The 18,905-nt window shown below is 45.3% G+C and overlaps 2 protein-coding genes across 2 annotated transcripts in view; one reads left to right on the top strand and one right to left on the bottom strand.

The window, feature by feature from the left end:
• Positions 1 to 15,800, top strand: part of LOC119656598 — a 31,946-nt gene extending 16,146 nt beyond the window's left edge. Inside the window, exons 2-4 of the mRNA XM_038063025.1 lie at positions 5,725 to 5,856; positions 13,100 to 14,843; positions 14,917 to 15,800. Coding sequence (XP_037918953.1) covers positions 5,725 to 5,856; positions 13,100 to 14,843; positions 14,917 to 15,720 — 2,680 coding nt within the window. The 3' untranslated portion in view covers positions 15,721 to 15,800. The remainder of the gene's footprint in view (positions 1 to 5,724; positions 5,857 to 13,099; positions 14,844 to 14,916) is intronic.
• LOC119656597 (CAD protein) overlaps positions 1 to 18,905 on the bottom strand; it is an 89,544-nt gene that overhangs the window by 36,440 nt on the left and 34,199 nt on the right. The gene's annotated exons all lie outside the window — the stretch shown is intronic.

Genomic DNA, 18,905 nt, shown 5'->3' with positions numbered 1-18,905 from the left:
TCCGGAGGGGCCTCAGTCGTGACAAGACTTCTATGTACTGATGGGCGGCACAACGTTTACACGCCAGCGAGGAGGTGTGTCATAAAGGCAGAGCGATAACTAAAAGTAAAGCTCGCGGCTGGCCGAACCAGGCTGCTGAAACTCGACATGCGAGAAAAGTCATGTCTGGTCGGTTATGATGTCGCGGCGCTTGTAGTTGGATGCACTGTCGAACAGGCGCAAAGCAGACTTGACATATTGATGCGACGGACAAGCGAATGCACTTGAAAAAACCGAAATAGAATTCCGACCCTGCGTTCCATTTCGTTCGGAGAGCCGATAATCATGATGACTCAAAGATGATTTTTGCAGCTGAAATTTCGGCGTAAAGTAGGCTAATGGCAATTATTGGGGGTCCTGCGTCTAGCAAATGACGTATCCTTATGAGTTCAACGCAGTCTGTCATGCTCTACAGTGCAGAGGTATGGGCTGACGCTCTTGGTAAGGAGGTATATCGGGGGAGCTTTGCGGGTGGCGTCTGGGTACCGCACTGTCTTCGAACCGGCCGCGATGGTAATCGCGGGAATGATCCCCGTTGTCCTTCTTGCTAAGACGCGTCAAGCCATATACATTTGCAAAGGAGAGGAGACAAGGAGGTGGGTGTTCGTGAAGAACGGCAACGCACCCTAGATGACTGGCAATTCTTCTGGCAAAATGAAACTGGAGGCCAATGGACTGCGCGGCTCATTGGCAACTTAGATGCGTGGCTGAATCGGAAGCATGGTGAGGCTGACTATTGCCTTATCCAGTCTTTAAGTCAGCATGGAGGTTTTCAGTCTTACTTGCACAAGATTGGAAAGCGAATCTAGTGATATTAATGCGTCAGGCAACATCTAGTTCGGTGCCGCCGTCTGTAGAAACCACGCTTCCTAGATATTCAGATTGATCGACGCTTTCGATGTTCTGCCCATTAAAGCAGATAGGGAGAGCGCGATGACCTGTCAGATTGAGGACCTTGGTTTTGTTCGTGTTTATCTTAAGTCCAACTCAACTTGTCTCTTTTTCCAAATCCAAAGCCATTTGGCCAAGGTCCAAGATTACAAAAAATGGTGGAAATGCAGCAATAATTGGCCAGATATGCAGAAAAAAAAACGCAGTACGGCTGATCGATAGTAGAGGGAAGTACACAAGTTGGTAAACTGAAAGATATCCATTTCAAAAAGTGAACCCAACGTCTACCAACGTGTTTGTAAAGGTCAAAACTAATGTCTGATGGTTAAAACTAACTATGTCGGTTGAGCGTCAGCCATTCGTTGTTGTTGAACCAAATTTGTAACCCGATTATTATGGGGATTTGTATCTTTGCATCTCTAGTGTCTTTGTGCATGTCTCGCTACTACATACAAGTTAGGCAGCACCTATTCGAACTGGTGCTGGATGCAAGCATATGGTCACCCATCATTACTGCGGTAAATTTCAATGCATGGTCTATAAAGTGCAGAAGGAAGGTTGCAAGAACATGGGACTGATACTGCTGAGAGCTTTCTTGCCATTCGAGTATTAATACTGAATGTACATATACCTTCCGCAAAAGGGGATAGACCCAGTGGTCAATATTACACTATGACGGCCAACAGTGTTATGGGGGGCTCGGAAGCAGGGAGTTGTGAAAGCCAACTATACCATAATGGTGTCAAAATACTAAACATTTGAAGTGCCATAACGTTTTCAGAAGAGGAAAAGTGACCGTCGCGAATTTTCGACGAAGCCTCAGAGAAAGGGCCTCCTTTTATCCCTTCATATACTCCTATATCACAGATATCGCTCAGATTTAGAATCTACCGTTTTGACATGAAAATAGCCCTACTTTGAGGTGTCATGATTTTCAAGAGACCACCGGCAATTGCATAAATGGATATGAAAGGGGAACCTAACACTATCTACTTTATACCTACCTTATCCTCTCCTCCCACAAGGTATTCAGACTTGACCATGAGGACGTAAAAAACATCACTTTGAGAGGCCATAACTTTACAAGGGAGGTGATCGCCACGAGTTTTCACGGCATTTGAAGCAGGAGCACCTCACTCGCCAAGCTTACAATACTATCACACATAGCAAAATATGGGTCGCCAGCGATCTTTAACGGATCGTTGACGGTACGGGGAGTGGCGCCCACGTGGTGTCCGAGCAAGTAGTTCTGACCCCTTAGGCGGCATTATATCTGCGTCCTAGGTAGAAGCCTCGAGAAAGCTGCTAGATGAAGAGCGAATAGCAAGTGATCAGTACACGTCGGAACACACTGGGAGCCCCGGAGCCGTCAACAACTCCTTGTCGATGTCGATGGGATGATGTGAATCAATTTCTGCCAAGGTGGTAGTTGCCGCGTGTATTACCAGCCTGTCCCTTTGGAACTCTGGTCGGGTAGTGTGCATTGAGCCGATACTAGGAGACCGAATTTCCCCGAGCGAGGACTGATTCGTCAATTAAGCCTATCTCGGGTCTTAAGGTACTGGAGTAGGGCCTTTGTCCTGAAAGGTGTACCCATTCCTCACTCCTACGGTCCGCTCCTTTACACACGATGCGCCTTACGACAAAAAAATTAATTCAGCCAGACACGAAGGATGGGACACCAAAAGAAATAATGGGGGAACAAAGGAAGGCTAGACCGACAACTCTGCTTATTAAGCCGAGGAGAGGCAAGACCTCTGCGGAAGTCCTCAGCTAAATCCGTTATAGGATCAAGTCCGAAGATAACGCAGCGACAGTGTCTTCTATGCGGCAAACGACATGTAGTGGAGTCCTAGGCGAATTAGGCCCGAGAACAACAGATAAAGGAACGTTCTCACAGAAGGGGATACTGCCAGAGAAAGCTTTGGTTTCTAGCCTAGGACCTATATGCTCTCTAGCTAGATAGATGTGGCGGAGTGGGGACATGTGTTGAAGAAGGTTAGAAGCATACGGATACTAGAGACGGTTACTTTCCATGTCCTACAACTGGTCCTCAAAATACCGGTATATGAGGAATAAAAAATTCATTATTCGGCATTAAAAAATGTAGACTGTGCTAGTGTTTTTTCTGTGTGTGAAAGTGGCTCCCGCTGCAACTCGGCTGCTCCAAATCTTTGTTAACATCTCTCTGCGTTGTATCATCTGAATACGATGACCTGATCCTATTAAAGACTTGAACGGTGCACGGACCTGGCAATCATACCACATGTAATCGGAAGGCGGAAATGGCAATCGATAGGTCGCACATTAAGGAGGAGCGACAATCACATTCCTATCCACCACATCCTTACCCAGTGAAGTCCACTCTCCCAAGATGGCCATTTAGCCCCTGGACTCTTATACTTCAGGAGAATTCCTGTCGTATCTGAGTACAGCTCGGTTGGTTGCGGTTGGCCCCCTTGTGGGGGTTTCATGGTGGCTGTGGTTGTGCTCAAGCGAGAAGAGACCTTCGGGCCCCGACGTGGTGTTGCGTATCAACACGGGTGCCGTACTCCATAGTTCGGTAGAGATTTATGTAATTCTTGCATCCACCAGTATGAATGCTAAGCCATGCACTTGGTATAGACTGGTACCGTTGCGCTTGTCTCAGCGGGGCTCTGATTGTGGTCACAAAATCAATCCGTGCCTGAAGAGGGCCGTAGGATTAAGTCTCAAGACAGGTACCTACGTTAAACACCGAGGACTTCACTCCCAAGATGGCCGACTATTGGGTCGCCCAAAGGACGCTTAGCGCAGAACAATATGGAAGCAGAGCAGACGTCTCGGCAAATCGTGGAGAGAGCTGAAGCACATTTCAGATAGCCGCGTACGATGGCGGGGTTGACGTGGTATACCCCAACATTCTCCCTTGTTCGGAGAATATGGAGGGATTCAATGGATCACACCATCTTTCCCCAAACACATTCAGTGGATGACAGACTCATGACTCCATCAACCTGGAAACAAAGACTTGTACTCGATGTGTTTGAGGAAAAATAGGTTTTTGAACCATTGAAAAAAAAAAAAATAGAATTCACATTCGCTCGGTTTATGCCTGAATTATCAAGTGATTTTTCGCCTCAATATGATTCAAATCCATATTCTGTTCGCGAATCTATTATGTAACACCCAGGAATAGCGATCACGGCATCTGAGGAGCTGGCGTTGCTCTGGGTGAAACCTTCCTTCAGGGTAAAGTATACGGGTGTGATCCTGGATTCTAAGTTAAATTGGAGGCTAAATATAGAGCTGCGGGTTGAGAAGTGTATAGAATTTAACGCCGGTAAGGGGATCATTGTAAGAAAATGCAGTTTTCAGTGGAGGATTTGCCTCTGGGTAGTAAGCAATACAATAGTTCCAGCTTTAATAGGATTCGAAGATTTTCTCGGATAAACGCAGAGTAGCCAAGTCGTACGGGCTTGCGGGATTCGCTTACGTATTCCAAGTAGAGCAGAACTCGTGGCCTGACGGTGGCTGGGACATGACCTGAATCCCAAGCCTAAAGCAATTATTCTAATCGACAGCTAGACAGTCATCAAGGTTTTGTACTCAGTGACGACAGCTACCATACTGGTGGGGTAAGTTTAAAGTCACTCTCTTATGGATTTCGGGTAGATGAACTGGGCAGATGGTGTTCTGCTTCTGGCAGCTCCTTGGTGGGTGCAGCTGGCGTCCCGCTGGCGACTGTCAAGAGACTTAACAGACGCTAACTTCACATAGTGAAGGCTCACTACCTGTGCCAAGTCGAGGATTTGGGCCACCTATAACAAGACCAGATCGCCTGAGCTTTCCGGCCAGATGGGTGCAAATGCGAACTGGATTGCGGTCGTTTGTACGGGGAATTGGCCTAATGGACCATATTGCCAGACTCGACATACCCTACAATTCACATTGCCGAGATTACGGAGAGGGCGGGGTCCTTTATTCACTCCCCTTGTGATTATCCCGCTTTAGATAGGGTCAGACTTCAACACCAGCTAAACATTTCCAGCCAAAAGGCCGGCCGAGACAAAGGTGGCTTGACAATTTTGTTTAGGGATTGGTGAGTCCTAAGCCTGCATCCACTTGATGCTGAACCGGACCAAATGGAAAGCAACTTACTCCCACTCTTTATGGTCCGCGGGATCCTCTTTTTGGGTTTCACACTCAAGGTTCGAAAATTAAAAGAGGGACGTAGACGGCTACGGTTTCTTACCAGGGCAGAGGTAACTCATCAGACGCTGGCTCACCTCTGCCCTGGGAGCAGCGTTACCGAAATCGCTCCCAGATGTTATAAGCCCCCTAGCTATCAAGATATATAAATTAATATTAATGCAGATAGGAAAAGTGCGATGGCTCGTCAGAACCCTATCTTTTTGTTTTGGTGTTTATCTTTAGTCTGGCTCTGCTTGTCTCCTTCTCCAAACCTAGAGCCGTTTTGCCAAGGTCCATGACTCGGTAAGGGCGGTGTGTGGAATAAATCTTCATTCGAACCGAACAGTGAAGATACGAATTAAATGCGAAGCAATATAGATACAAAGAAAAAGATAAATTTACCTATTTCAGGTCCCCTTAAATATTAAAACGTGGCCATCATTTCCAGCAATTTTTTGCAATCGCTTTGATTATTATAGTAGAGCACTTTTTACTGTATCGCAACTTTTTTTTCTAATAATTTCTCTACAATTTTTACCAACTGTATAGATATAAAGTAACAAGGAAGATAAAATTGTCCAACATACGTAATTTCTTGTTTTTTTTATTTTCTATTTCCAGAGAGAAATTGGAAGCTATAGAAAGAAACCTGCGACGGGAAAGTGACAAAAATAGGAACTTAGAAAAGCACTCAATAATTCTGCCCAATGTCCTTGACGATATGGTTGAGCGGAGGGTTCACTTCAGACCCAAGTATGTAAATTATCCGGTGGAGTAGAATAATATTGAAGAAAAGATACACTAATACCCATCAAGGGAAAATATTTAAAAAGAGAGAAAAAAAAAGATGTAAACACGATTAATAGATAATTTATTACAACGTAAAGGAATGTAACATTTGTTGCGATAAGAAAATCATATCAAGATGCGTGGGTTTGATTGCGACTCACGTAATTTTATTGTGTTTCTATTAGACCTCAAAGGGCATGATCGTTACGATGAGATACTATCGTGTTTGTAGTTTTTAACAGTTTTTACATGTGATTTTTTTTGTGAATATTCTCGGTCGCCATTGAACTTCATTTTTGTAATTCGAATGGATGTAACGAAAATTAGAAGCGTAAAGATTTTTTATCGAAGTTGCCTTCGATTCGATTCACTTGAAATGACCTCGGAAGATAGCTTTTTGAACTCAGGGTCTTATTTACGTGACTTGAATATGGATATGACTAAAAGGCTTATTTTCTTCGAGTTACTTTGAAGATAGTGTTTGGTTTGTAGCCTCGTCAAACCAAAACTGGCTAAGAGCCACTGAATGAAAACCTAGTGCTAGGGCAGGCTCACCGTTAGCTTTAAAATCGCAGTAGTCTTATGATTGCTTGATTAACATTAACTCTACTTGAGTTGGAACTTACTTAAATACTAACAACAGCGATGGCGGTTTTACGGTTTCTTACCAGGGCAATAGCAAATCGTCAGACGCTGCCTCACCTCTGCTCTGGGAGCAGCGTGACCGAAATGGCTCGCAGATATTAAGCACTCCTTTATATATCATAATTCGCAGAACACAACATGACTACGAATTATATTGAGCGCAAATCCGCTGTGTTGTGTTGGTGCGAATCCGAGTTCTAGTGATTATCGTTGCTCGGTAATGGGCATATCTTTGCGATGGGTCACTTCACGATGTTTCTCCTAGTCTTTATTGTGACAACTCGGATTAATCCGTCATTCCCTGGATGAAGCGCCAGGATCCGACCTAAATGCCAAACCGTGGATGCAAAGTTGTCTGTTTTGATGATTACTAAGTCGTTCAGTTTCAATGTCTGATCTGCCGCGAACAACTTAGCGTGTTGTTGCAACTGGGTAAGGTATTGCGCTCCATTGTCGCCAAAATTGCGTTGTTCTACGTGTTGCCGTCAGGTAACTCAAAAAAGTTTTCGCCTGTGAGAAAGTGTCCAGGTGTTAGCGCATCTAAGCCATATGGGTCGTATGTGTGCCAGAGGTCTGGAGGCAGCTTGAAGGCAGGCTTCAATCTGGGCTAGCAGCGTATACATCTCTTCCACGTTCACCAGACGATTTCCTACCACTTTTATTAAGTGTCGTTTCATGGACTTCACGGCTGCTTCCCAGATCCCTCCAAAATGCGGGCTTTCTGGTAGGATGAATTTCCACTGGATGTTGTTAGCCGCCTGTGTCTCATGTGCCTCTCTAACTATTTGTTTCGCTGCCCCTTTCAGTAGCTTATCAGCTCCGACAAAGTTAGCTCCATTGTCACTGATCAACGTGTGACATATACCTCTTCGTGTGATGAACCTCCTAATAGCTTTTTTTGAGGAGGTAGAAATCTTCAAAAGACACTGGCCTGGACACGCCAACATGTGGAATTCATACCCACTAAAACCATCCTCTACTCTCCCCAAGCCCTGTGGAACCACCGTACGGTATTATATCACGGAGCAGAGTCAGCTCATTTTGGCTTGGTCCCCTTTCGTCGCACTTTTCTAGTCTCCTCTGCGCAAACTGCAAATTTGTTCTGGATAGATGCGACCATGGAGTTGATCACATACTAGTCTTCCTAGTAGATATCTTAGCGCAGATCTCCAGCAGATCGTCAGTGGTGACTGGTGGTATGGCCGTGTCGTTTAGAGGTCGCTGGAAGTTCTTTATGCCCTCCTCTTGCTGGGGGAATAACCCCTGGATAATTTTTAACAAAAGTGAAGGGCACGTGGTCTGCAGAAATGATCGGCCTCTGAATCGCCCCATCACGATTCTATAGGCGCTCCCCCACGTGTTTATGTCCGCTTCCGAACAGAGTTCCTTAAAGCTTTCCCACTTGTTCCGTTGGATCACGAGCTTGAGCGTTTTGCGGGCTTCCTTCTTCCTTTTACCCTTGGCTGTTCTGCCTACCGCTTTCTGAGCCGCTCTTCTGGCTCGGTGACTGATCGAAGGTTGGTCAGTTCAGTATTCCATCAGCAGTTTGGTCTTCTATTGGGGGAATGAGCACCTCTTAGGCATGGACGCGGTACACGCTTTGGCGATGCATTGGGCCACATGGACCGCTCTTTCCGTAGAGGTACCTGCTTTATTGGGTTGGTCTAACCACACCTCTATGAAGGTCTGCTCATGTTTTTAAGTCCATACTGTGACATTCTCCACAGGTGAGTTCTTACCTTAGTTCGGAAACCATCAGTTTTCCCCAAGCTGATTTTTTTTTCAGCTCAAACATGAGGTCACCCTTTTAGATCCTTCGAATCTTGCTGACATTTCCGTCTAGATCTTTAAGGTCGGGGCCAGCTTTGACCTTTTTCAATATTTTCGCGTAGGACAAACTTCCATTGCTGGAGAATACAATCGCTTCTGGGCGAATTCGCACTTTTGCCTTTTTCTTCGCCTTTTTCTTAACTACCTTGGTCCATCCACTGTTTTCATTCCCCTTTGATTTTGTCAAGTCGATTGCCTGAGCTCGCACTTGGGGGACCTGCTTTCTCTCTTCGGTGCTTTTAGTTCCGTTTTTCACTACTACTACTATTTGTATGGCCTTTTTCCTCTTAGGTGCCTGCCACATCTCTTTCCCGCACTCTCTTGTTTGGTGGCAGGTTGATTGCAATGCAATTAGGTGTCACTTGGGTCGACTGTGACATCGTTGGGACAACAGATTTCGACTTGCCCTTGGAATTTCGTTTCTCCTGCTGCGATTTGTTGTAGAGCACTCTAATAGCTCTCACTATATTTTTTATGGCTTGGTGCACGTTGTGCTTGTCCTTGATGAACTCGAACAGCTCCACTATTTTTGCACCAAGCTGTGTGAAGGGTAATTCCTCTGCTTCAGGACTCTGCTGTTCATAATTCCTAAGCAGATTACTACTTTTAAATAGTCCTTCACATTTGGCATTCATTGACCTTACCTCCGTTTTATCTTTTTTGATGTTTGGCATTGGCGGAGATCTCAAAGTTGACGAACCTCTTCTGAATGGGTCCTTTTCCTGGTCCTGGAGTACTTCCTGCTGCTGCTCCTCTTGAATATATGCGGTCGGTGTTGTTTCTGTTTTTGTCGCCTAGCGATCTGCTTTCAATTTATCCTTCTTCGATTTTGTTGCTGATGTTCTTGGTAGAGTGGTACTTCGCTTGAACACTTTCTTCTCCAAATCTAAAACACTTGTAGGATTAGATGCTACGGTGGGTAAGTTGTCCCCCACCGAGGCACTGCGGTTGAGGGATATCGATGACCGGAAGCCCGTTTGCTCACTCCCAAAAGCCGCCGCTATTGGGGTTCCGAGCCCGCGGGGCACAACTATCTGGTGAAAAGAGGGACGAAGACGGCTCCGGTTTCTTTTATAATTCGTAAAACACAACAAGGGGCGAATTATATTCAGTGTAATTCCGCCCATAATTCGGACCAAAGCTTGGCCGAAACAGGGCAGAGGTGAGGCAGGGTCTAATGAGTTGCCTCTGCACTGGTACGAAACCGTAGCGGTCTTTGTCCCTCTTTTCATTTTTGAACTTTGGGTGTCAGGAGTCCGTGGACCATAAAGAGCAAGTTGCTCTCCATTTGGTCCGGTCCGACATATGTAAAATGGATGCGGACTTTGGACTCATCAATCCCGAAAGAGAAATTGTCTAGTTCCGGCCAAGTTTTGGTCCAGATGGGAGGATTTACGCTGAATATAATTCTCGTAGTTCGTCAGATGTTAAGAATGTGCTATTGAATTGCTTCAACCATTTCCGGCAGTATGCGATGACACAGATAAGTTTTGTAAAGGATGAGAATGTTTGAAAAATGTCCGTCTCATCCTTATTCTCAATACTGACGAAGAACTTGCTCAAGCATTATCAGGTGTCGTATCTGTTGTTGGCCACTTCACTTTTTGCTCGCTAAGCCATTCTGGGCCGTTCCACTAAAACTAGTTGTTGACCAGTTCTGGAGGAGATAATCCGCGGGAAGCAATGTCTGCGGGATTAGACCTGCTATTTACGTATTTCCAATGCTTAGTGTCTGACTTCGACTGTATTTGAGTAACTCTATTTGCCGCGACGACCTTCCTTCTCGCTGCTGGACTTCGAATCCACTGGAGCACAATTGTAGAGCCAGTCCAATAATATGATGTGAGCCGACCCCAATTGTGTGGCATAAGCGTGTCCTTCATTAGTTCGGCCAGTAGAGCTGCTCCACATAATTCGAGACTTGGTATCGACTGTGTTTTCAGGGAGGCGACCCTTGATGTGATTAGTCTGGCGAATAGCTTTGCTCCCGTTTCCTCTATTGTTAGGTACAGGACAGCAGCGTATGCAGCCTCGGAAGCGCCGCAGAATCCATGAATCTGGATTGCATTGCTGGTCGAATAGTTGAAATCTCGTGGGATCGTGAGATTCTCGAGCTCTGGTAAGTGTGCTAGGAATGTGCGCCATTTCACATCTAGCTCGTGTGGAACGGGATCGTTCCATTTAATTCCCAAAATCCATAGCTGTTGCATGATGATTTCGCCAAACACAATGTATGATTGTAACCAACCCACTGGATCAAATATTTTAGCGATTTCGGAAAGGAGCTGTCTCTTTGTCGATGTCTCCTTAGTTGGAGATTTAAGTTGATATTTGAATGAGAATGAAGTCTTTGGCTGGAAGCCATCTCAATCCAAGAGTCTTGATATGATCATCCTCTTGAATGTTAAGCGGCGTCTTACCTTCTCGGTCGATGTCGGGTAGGGATGATAGCAGAGCGTCATGATTGGCAGCCCATTTCCGCAATTTGAAACCTCCCCTTTGTATTATAGTACCGCTATCAGATCTCGTTGCAGGCTTCTAACATATTCGATAATGTCTCCCCCCGTGAGTACGCCGTCCACGTAAAAGTCATCGATGATGGTTTGACAAGCCTGAGGGTACCACAGCTTTTCATCCTCAGCTAGTCGCTGTAATGTTTGTAACGCTAGGTATGGGGCGCTAGCGGTTCCATAGGGGACTGTAGGCAGTCAGTAGTGTCTGATCGAGTCTGAGGGATGACTCCTCCAGATTATGCGGTGAAAATCCTGATCTTGAGGATCAACCATTATTTGTCGATACATCTTTTCAATGTCGGCTGCGCTGACGTATCGGTGAGTCCTCCATCTCGTGAGTATATTGGTGAGGTTGTTCTGGATGTTTGGTCTTGTCAGCAGGACGTCGTTGAGAGACTTTCCTGATGGTGCTTCTTGAGATGCATTAAAAACCACTCTCAGCTTTGTGGTCGTGCTCTGCTGTTTGTAGACGGCATGGTTTGGCAGGTTTCTCCTGAATTTCAATCATGTGGCCCAATCGTTGGTATTCCTCCATGAAGCCGACGTATTGACTTCTTAATGCTTCATCCTTAGCTAACCTTTTCCTTGGTCTCGAGAACCTTATGTGTGCCAATTTCTGGAAATCACGTAGATCCAATGCCGGTTTAGCATTGTCTTTAAATGGGAGCCTCACTTTGTATCTCCCAGATTCTTCACGTTTGGTCGTTCTTTGGTACCAACAGCAGCCTCTTCTTCTGGTGTCAAATTGGGTTTAGCTGGTGATTCTGCGATTTCCCAGAATCGTCTAACTACCTCGTCTGTTCGGTCTTCAATGCCGATGAACGATGTGAAGTCCCTGACAGGGCTTGAGTTGAGAGTGGGCCCAAATAACACCCAACCGACCTTTGTATTGAGCGCGTAAGGAGATCCCTATTTGAATCCTGGTGCAACTATTGAATTGATCACGTCTGCTCCGAGCAAGATGTCAACGCGTAGAGGCGTTCCATATGATGGATCGGCAAGATCAGCGCGAGTCAATGTTAGAAGTAACTTAATTCGGACCGGTGCTGCAGGGCAGACGTTAGTAATATTACCAATGATTATTGGTAGCACATTAATCATCTCATCTCCGGTTTTGGTCTCCATTTGCAAATTTGCTGTTCCTTTTGCCGGAACCTTCGAAGCTGCCCCAAGACCAGACATCTGCACATGGCAACGTCTACGATTCAGACCCAGCAATTGCACCGCTCACTCTGTAATGAGGCTTCGCTGTGATCTGGTATCAACCAAGGTTCTAAGTGTTGTTGATCCCGATGGTGCGTTCTTCAACGTTACTCTGGCTGTGCTAAGCAACACCGGTTGGTAATGTGAGCTCTCTTCAGTTAGGAGGGTTGCTGTGGTTGCTCCCACTGGATTAGCTTCGATGCCTCGTTCTTTAGGTGTGAGTTGCATCGCATGAATATTGTTGTGCAGCAACTTGTGATGTCGCTTATCACAAATGCGGCGTCTGGTTTTCAATGGACACGTGCTGATGTTATGTCCTTTGTTTAGGCGATTGCCTGCTTTCTCACTGCTTCTCTTTGTTGCTCCAAATTCATCGATTTGAACTTCTCACATTGTCGCAAGTAGTGCAGACCACTGCGTAAGTCGCACTACGGTGTCTTTCGGACCGTGAGCGTGCTCAGTTTTTGTGCTTCTAATGCTCTGAAACTCTTCTTCTTTTTCTTCGGCCTTTGTCCTGTTCAGAAGCGGGGCCGGCTCGTCGTGATCGGTTTCGCCATTTGGCTCTATCGAATGCTTGATCTGGATGTAATCTCGAGGCTTTTAAATCCCCATCTACCGTGTCAAACCACCGTTGTTTCGGCTGGCCTTTTTGTCGTTTACCATCGACTTCGATGTTCAGACCAATATTGGCAAGTGAATTCTCGTTAGCGCGATTTGCGTGATCATACCATCGAAGACGCTTTTCTCGCTATTTTTCCACGATCGATGCAACCCCATAACTATCGCGCCACTAGTCCAACGCAACATCTTCATCTCCATTACCGCAAGACGCCATTCATTGTCTTTTATAGTCAGCCAACACTCAGAACCTTAGAGGGCGATAGGACGGACGACATTGCGGTAAATTTTAGATTTGATACGTCGATCACAAAGAACAGACTTATTTCCTTCGAGTTAATTTAAAGATAGCAACTGATTCTATTATATCTTAAATGATAGATATTTTTACTTTACAGGCATGGTCCCCTTAAAAATGAACCGACATCATTGCAAATGCAAATGATGTACGTAGTCCATGAGAATATAGAAATCCTTAAACCCGACGATACGAACTATGCTTGGATATCACCCACTTGCAAAGTGGTTTTAGATACTCAAAGCTTGAAAACAGAAAACTGGAAAGGATATGTTCGTTTGAAACTATGGGAGCTCATCAAGAAGAAAGAATCGACAGTACCGCCCGAACGTCGGCGAAAACGTCGAACTGTTTTAAGAAAAACCAGAGGTAGTAGAAGTTCTACCAGCAACACTAGTAACACTAGCAATACCAGCTCGTCAGATGACGAGGATAGTTCTTCAGATAACTCTTGCTATGTCGCATCCAGGCACATGAACGGTGGCGGTGGACAATTTTCGATAAGTTCCTCGAGCACCGTGACAAATCCGTCGAGTTCGGAATATGACTATGCTTACATAACGAACCTAAATACTCATCGACCTCTTAGTTTACTAACAACAACTAGCTATGAATCGTCAGAGGCGGGTAGTTCCGGAATACCTGGATGGTGTATAAGTGGACTACCGACATATCTTGACTATAATTCTAGTGATACTGAGAAGCACGTCTATTCAGATTTTTCATCAGATAAGATAAAGTATCTAAACTCTAAGGCTTTTCTCTGTTATTTCGCAAAGCAACTTGAAGATAAACTTGCTGTGAATTTAGGAATATCTCGTGAAGAACTGAAGGTGGCAACCTGGCGAGGAGCTTCAATTTACACGTCTAACTATGAAATTATACCTGCCATTTTTTGTCCCTGGCCAAGTTGTGCCTTCGAGTGGATGCGCAGACAGAGACCAGTTCATGAGAATCCTTTAACTGGTCAGAAATTCCAATGGCCAAACCAGGCAATGGTCCACAGAATTGTATCTTTTGGATGCCATGTTGTTCCGCTAGGCTACGCTCCCAAAAGAGGAAAAAATCCATTCCGCGAACTCGAATGGAAGATTGTATTTCCGAAAGCTGAACGCTATTTGGAATCTTGCTTGACCAGCACGCAAATCAAGGTCTTCATGATATCAAAGGCACTCATCAAAACTTTCATGGAGCCTCAGCAAGGAGAGGAGACCTACATGTTTTCATTCGACCACCTACGAGCCCACCTCTTCTGGCAGTGCGAACGTAACTACGGAGCTTGGCCGGAAGAGTACATTGGGGAAGTTTTAATTAGATTTCTCAACTCTTTCCTAGAAGCAATATCATGCAAAAAACTGCGTGATTACTTCCTCCCGGAAAGAAATCTTTTTGAAAATATTCCGGAGAAGGCTCAAGCTGATCTTCACCAAATTATCTCTCAAATCATTCAAAATCCTGTGATGCACATTATGATGGCTTATCGGAATATACATTCGTTGCAGAATGTTTTCCCAAAACTGAACTACAAGGAGCTGTACTCCATTATTGTTCTAGAGAATCCAATTACAGTGATAAATCGATCAGCGAAAAGTACAAAATCTAATAAGGTCCTGCAAAATATACTGAAAGCAGAGAGAAGACGTCAGGAGTCAGACGATGATGACTCCGAGGACGAAACAGATAAATTGCAAGGACTGATCGGTTATTCACAGAAGCGCGAGAAATTCGATGAAACGAAAAGGAGACGGACAAAAAAGCTGAAACGCAAGGAGCGCGCAAAGATGAAGAAAAAAATCGCGAACGAGAAAGCACGACGACAATCAATGGACTCGATTAATTTGCAGGTAAGCCCTACTCTCCTCCCTCGGATGTGGACTAATTTTAAAATCTTATTAGTAAATTTCTTCTCCATTTCAGTTTGTCGTTCCTGAGAGTTTAGAAAAAATCAAACGATGCCAAGGAAAGCCCCAACTCCGGAAAACTCTGGATGATCTTCGCAAAACCTTCATCATCGACTTTTTCGTTAACTTCTTCATTACATCCGCCCAGCACTCATACTCCTACCATGCCTTTGACCAGTCCACCATCTATTTGAGCCAAGCATCGCGGCTTTGTACAGTCCTCCAAGAGTTCACCCTGCAAAATGATACTGCCAAAAAATATCTAGAAAATATCGAGCAAATTCGACAAAAAGTCCAAACAGCAATGGAGAATGAGACCCAACTAGGACCTGCCCTTCCGCGTCGAATAAGCTTGGAGCCAATCAAATCATTCCATTCGGGAAGTAAACTCCAGAACGGCCAAGCAGATCCTTATGCTAACATAGACGTAGTGACAATAAGACAGGAAAAACTCAAAGATGAGCCAACGTCAAAGAAACCTCTCAGCGGTAGAAAATCAGTTCAGTTCAAGGAGTCACCCTTCATCGAACCTCGGCAGTTCGTAGCAACCACGGCACAAGTTCATTCTCAACCCCCAAACTCTGTTGATCAGCAAAATGGTATTAAACCTAAATTGAAGATGAATGGCATCATCAAGCAGCGAAGTGTTGAGGAGTTGATACCCGGGAAGGAGAGTAATGGTGTCAAGTTCAAAGCAACAGGTGAGGAGACCCCGCACTTGAAGATGTCCCCTGTGAAATCCGGGAAGAAGGAAATTAAAATTGCTGCGATAGATATCGAATCGGACGATGAAATCTATGGAGATTCAACTGAACTCTGAATTATTTTGTAAATATATTCAGGATATAGGGTAGCTTTGCGTTAGTCGTTGATAGGATTTGTACAGAAAACGTTATTTTTAAGGGCTGTATGTAAATATACATCTAAATCTTAGATTAATTATATAAACAAATAACTTATTTATTCGAAAAAATAAATTCGAAATTATTCAAAGCTGTGAATATATGAATTTTGAATTAGAAGTAGAGAAAGTGTTTTATTTTCTTTAATTTCTTCCTTGTATAGCAGATCGCGATGGAAGCGGGATTTCATTCGCCTTTTTCGGAATTAATTTGATCAAATAATGTATTCTATAATCTGCAATTACCTTAAATTTCGCCCCACATTGCACATTATTGAATGCATTTGGGCGAATTGATCGTGACAGAGGAGAATAATCTGCCGCATCTGTCAACGCTACCGTGTATGGCAACATGAAGTTCAAGGCCGATCTTAGCGCCATCAGCACCTGTTAATGGTGGACAGCTGATTAACTGTCAACTTCACGAGTGAGGAGTGGATCGTGCTAGTCCTCTTTTGTTTTCAACCAAGTGTTCCCAGTGCAGTTTTTTTTTGTCGCTGTGGATTGATAGGCAGTGCTTAAGCGTCTACTGATTTAGTGTGCCTAGTTTCTTACACATATTGTTTGGTTCTTGGCTTCGCATTAAGCTCTGTGTCTATTCTTCTCCTAATCTCTGAATCATTGGTTAGCTTTTTGGGGCACGTGCTTTTCGTACCCTGGTGCGAAATCGGAATCTAAAGTACTATTAGCATGGAGGGCGTAGAAAGAGAGCCCCCGGACAGGGTTCCGATATTAATCACCGAAACTGTAGACAACAACTTGAAAAAGAAGTGACTTCTCCCTCCGACAACGACAATTCTAAAGTAGCGTCTGAGAAACAAGTCATCAGAAAAGAGAAAACGATTACGTGCCTCACAGTGGCACAAAGGAAAGAATACCCTACCATCCCCCTCTTCGAACCAAGAACTACTAGTATACCTCTTGCAGCAGCCCCGAGGGTTGCCCCTACTAATAATTTCCCCAAAGTCCCTTGATACTAGTGGAACGGTATCAGCCCCCGAAATAAACTTATAAGACACCAACACAAAATATGTGAACTATTCTTTTTTTGGGTAGGGTAGGTGAATGCATTTACGCACAGAGTGTTGGACTCTCGGTTTGGTACGTCATCGGACCTCCAATGAAATACCTCCCCATCGTCAGATGGTTAGCCTGGGACCGTTTATCACATTACTTCAGGCTAGTCCACGAACTCTCCCGCCTTGCGGAGCTTTCAAATCAGGGAATTCCTTTCACCAACGAGAGGGGAAAGAGGGAAGGAACCCACCACCGGCCGAGCTCTATCTTCTTAGCAACGAGAACGACCCGAAGGTAATGGGCAACATGGCTCCACCTGTCAGCACTCCTCAGCATCTCTTCGACAGTGTTGTCTGGAGAGAGAGCTCCTAGAGCTGCTAACGAATCCCATCCCACCTTCCACAAGAAAAAAAAGTGTGGTGGGCGTCGTCCACAACTCCATTGCAAAACACACAATCCGGAGAACGCGCCTTTCCAATCTTGTGCAGGTAAGACTGAAAACCTCCATGCCCACTTAAAAATTGGGTAAGGAAATAGTCAGTCTCACCATGCTTCCGATTCAGCCACGCACCTACGTTGCCGATGAGCCGCGAAGTCCACCTGCCTCTAGTTTCATTTTGCCAAGAGAGCTGTCACTCATCTACAGTGCGTTGCCGTTTTTCACGAGCAACAACCTCCCTTGGTTCATCTCCCTTGCGTTTATATATGACGCTCCTTAGCAAGAAGGGCAACGGGGATCACTGCCACGATCATCATCACGACCGGTTCAGAGAGAGTGCGGTACGCAGATGCCACTCGCAAAGCTCCCCGTCTCTGAACTTCCGCGAAACACTTACGATATACGCAGGGTCGGAATTCTCTTTTTAGTCAGGATGACTTCTTCGTTTTTTCCAGTGCAAGGTTGAAACCATGAGTGGTTATCCATCCGCTTACTCGTCAGATCAATATGCCGAGTCTGCTTTGCGCCTGTTCGACACAGCGTCCAGCAACAAGGACCGCGAAATCATCTGCATAACCGACCAGGCGCGACTCTTCTGGCATTTCGAGTTTAGGTAGATTATCATAGGCAGCGTTCCAGAGATCCGTCCCTAGGAAGGATCCTTGTGCTACCCCCGATATGACCTCCATCCTCCTCTGACCCTTTAGTGTTTCATAGAGTAGGGAGCGATTCCTCAGTTCAGCACGTGGAAAGTATTGTCTAGTGTACCTAGAATGTCTTTCTATCTTACGGAATTAAGGGCGTTTCTGACGTCAAGCGTTACGAGGAGCACCACTCGTCGAGTTCGATGGCTATATGCCTCCGTTCGTCGAACGGCATCCACGACTTGCATGCCAGCATCAACTGTGGACCTCCCTGCTCTAAAACCAAACTGCGGGGGAGATAAATTTCCGGCAACGTGTATCGCCTCAATGAGTCTACTTCTGATGAGCTTTTCGAAAACTTTTCCAGCAGTATCAAGCATAGATAGTGGGCGGTATGAAGACAGCAACTCGGGGTCGCCTTTCCATTTGTGGATCAATGCAAGCCTCGCCACCTTCCAACGAGAAGAGAAAGTGCTCTCTTTCAGGCAATCGTTGGTCTGGCCGGTGTTGAAATACCAGTTTGTATACCTCTGCTGGAATACCATCGAATCCTAGCGCTATTGCTTTTCATAGAGAGGACTGATTGTTCCAACTCTTTTACAGAGAAAAGTGGACAGTCCTCCACGCTCTCCGCGCCGACGTCATCATCCCGTGCAGGGTGCACAGGGAATAGTACCCTTACAATGCGGTCCATCTGATCAGCCTTAAGTGAACAGAGTTTCTGCATAGCCCCGATTTTGCGGGTTACCATTCACCCCGTCGACCAGATCCTTCCAGCTTTGCTCCTGTTTATTGCGCTGCGGACTCTTCTTTTTGCTGATTTGTACTCTGTCATTACGGTACATGCCTCCTCCTGGTCGCTTTGACGTTGTGTTAAGCGGCGGAGACTGCGACACTCCTTTCGAAGCTCTGCGATTTCGACTGTCCACCAATACATAGAAGGTTTGCCAAGTCTCCATGCCCTCCTGGGCGTGGAAGGTCAGCAGACTGTCGTTATCAGGTTC

The sequence above is a fragment of the Hermetia illucens genome, chromosome 5 (assembly GCF_905115235.1).
Source record: "Hermetia illucens chromosome 5, iHerIll2.2.curated.20191125, whole genome shotgun sequence".
Lineage (NCBI taxonomy): Eukaryota > Metazoa > Arthropoda > Insecta > Diptera > Stratiomyidae > Hermetia > Hermetia illucens.
The sequence above is the reverse complement of the archived record's forward strand: the minus strand, read 5'-3'. Positions and strand labels throughout refer to the sequence as shown.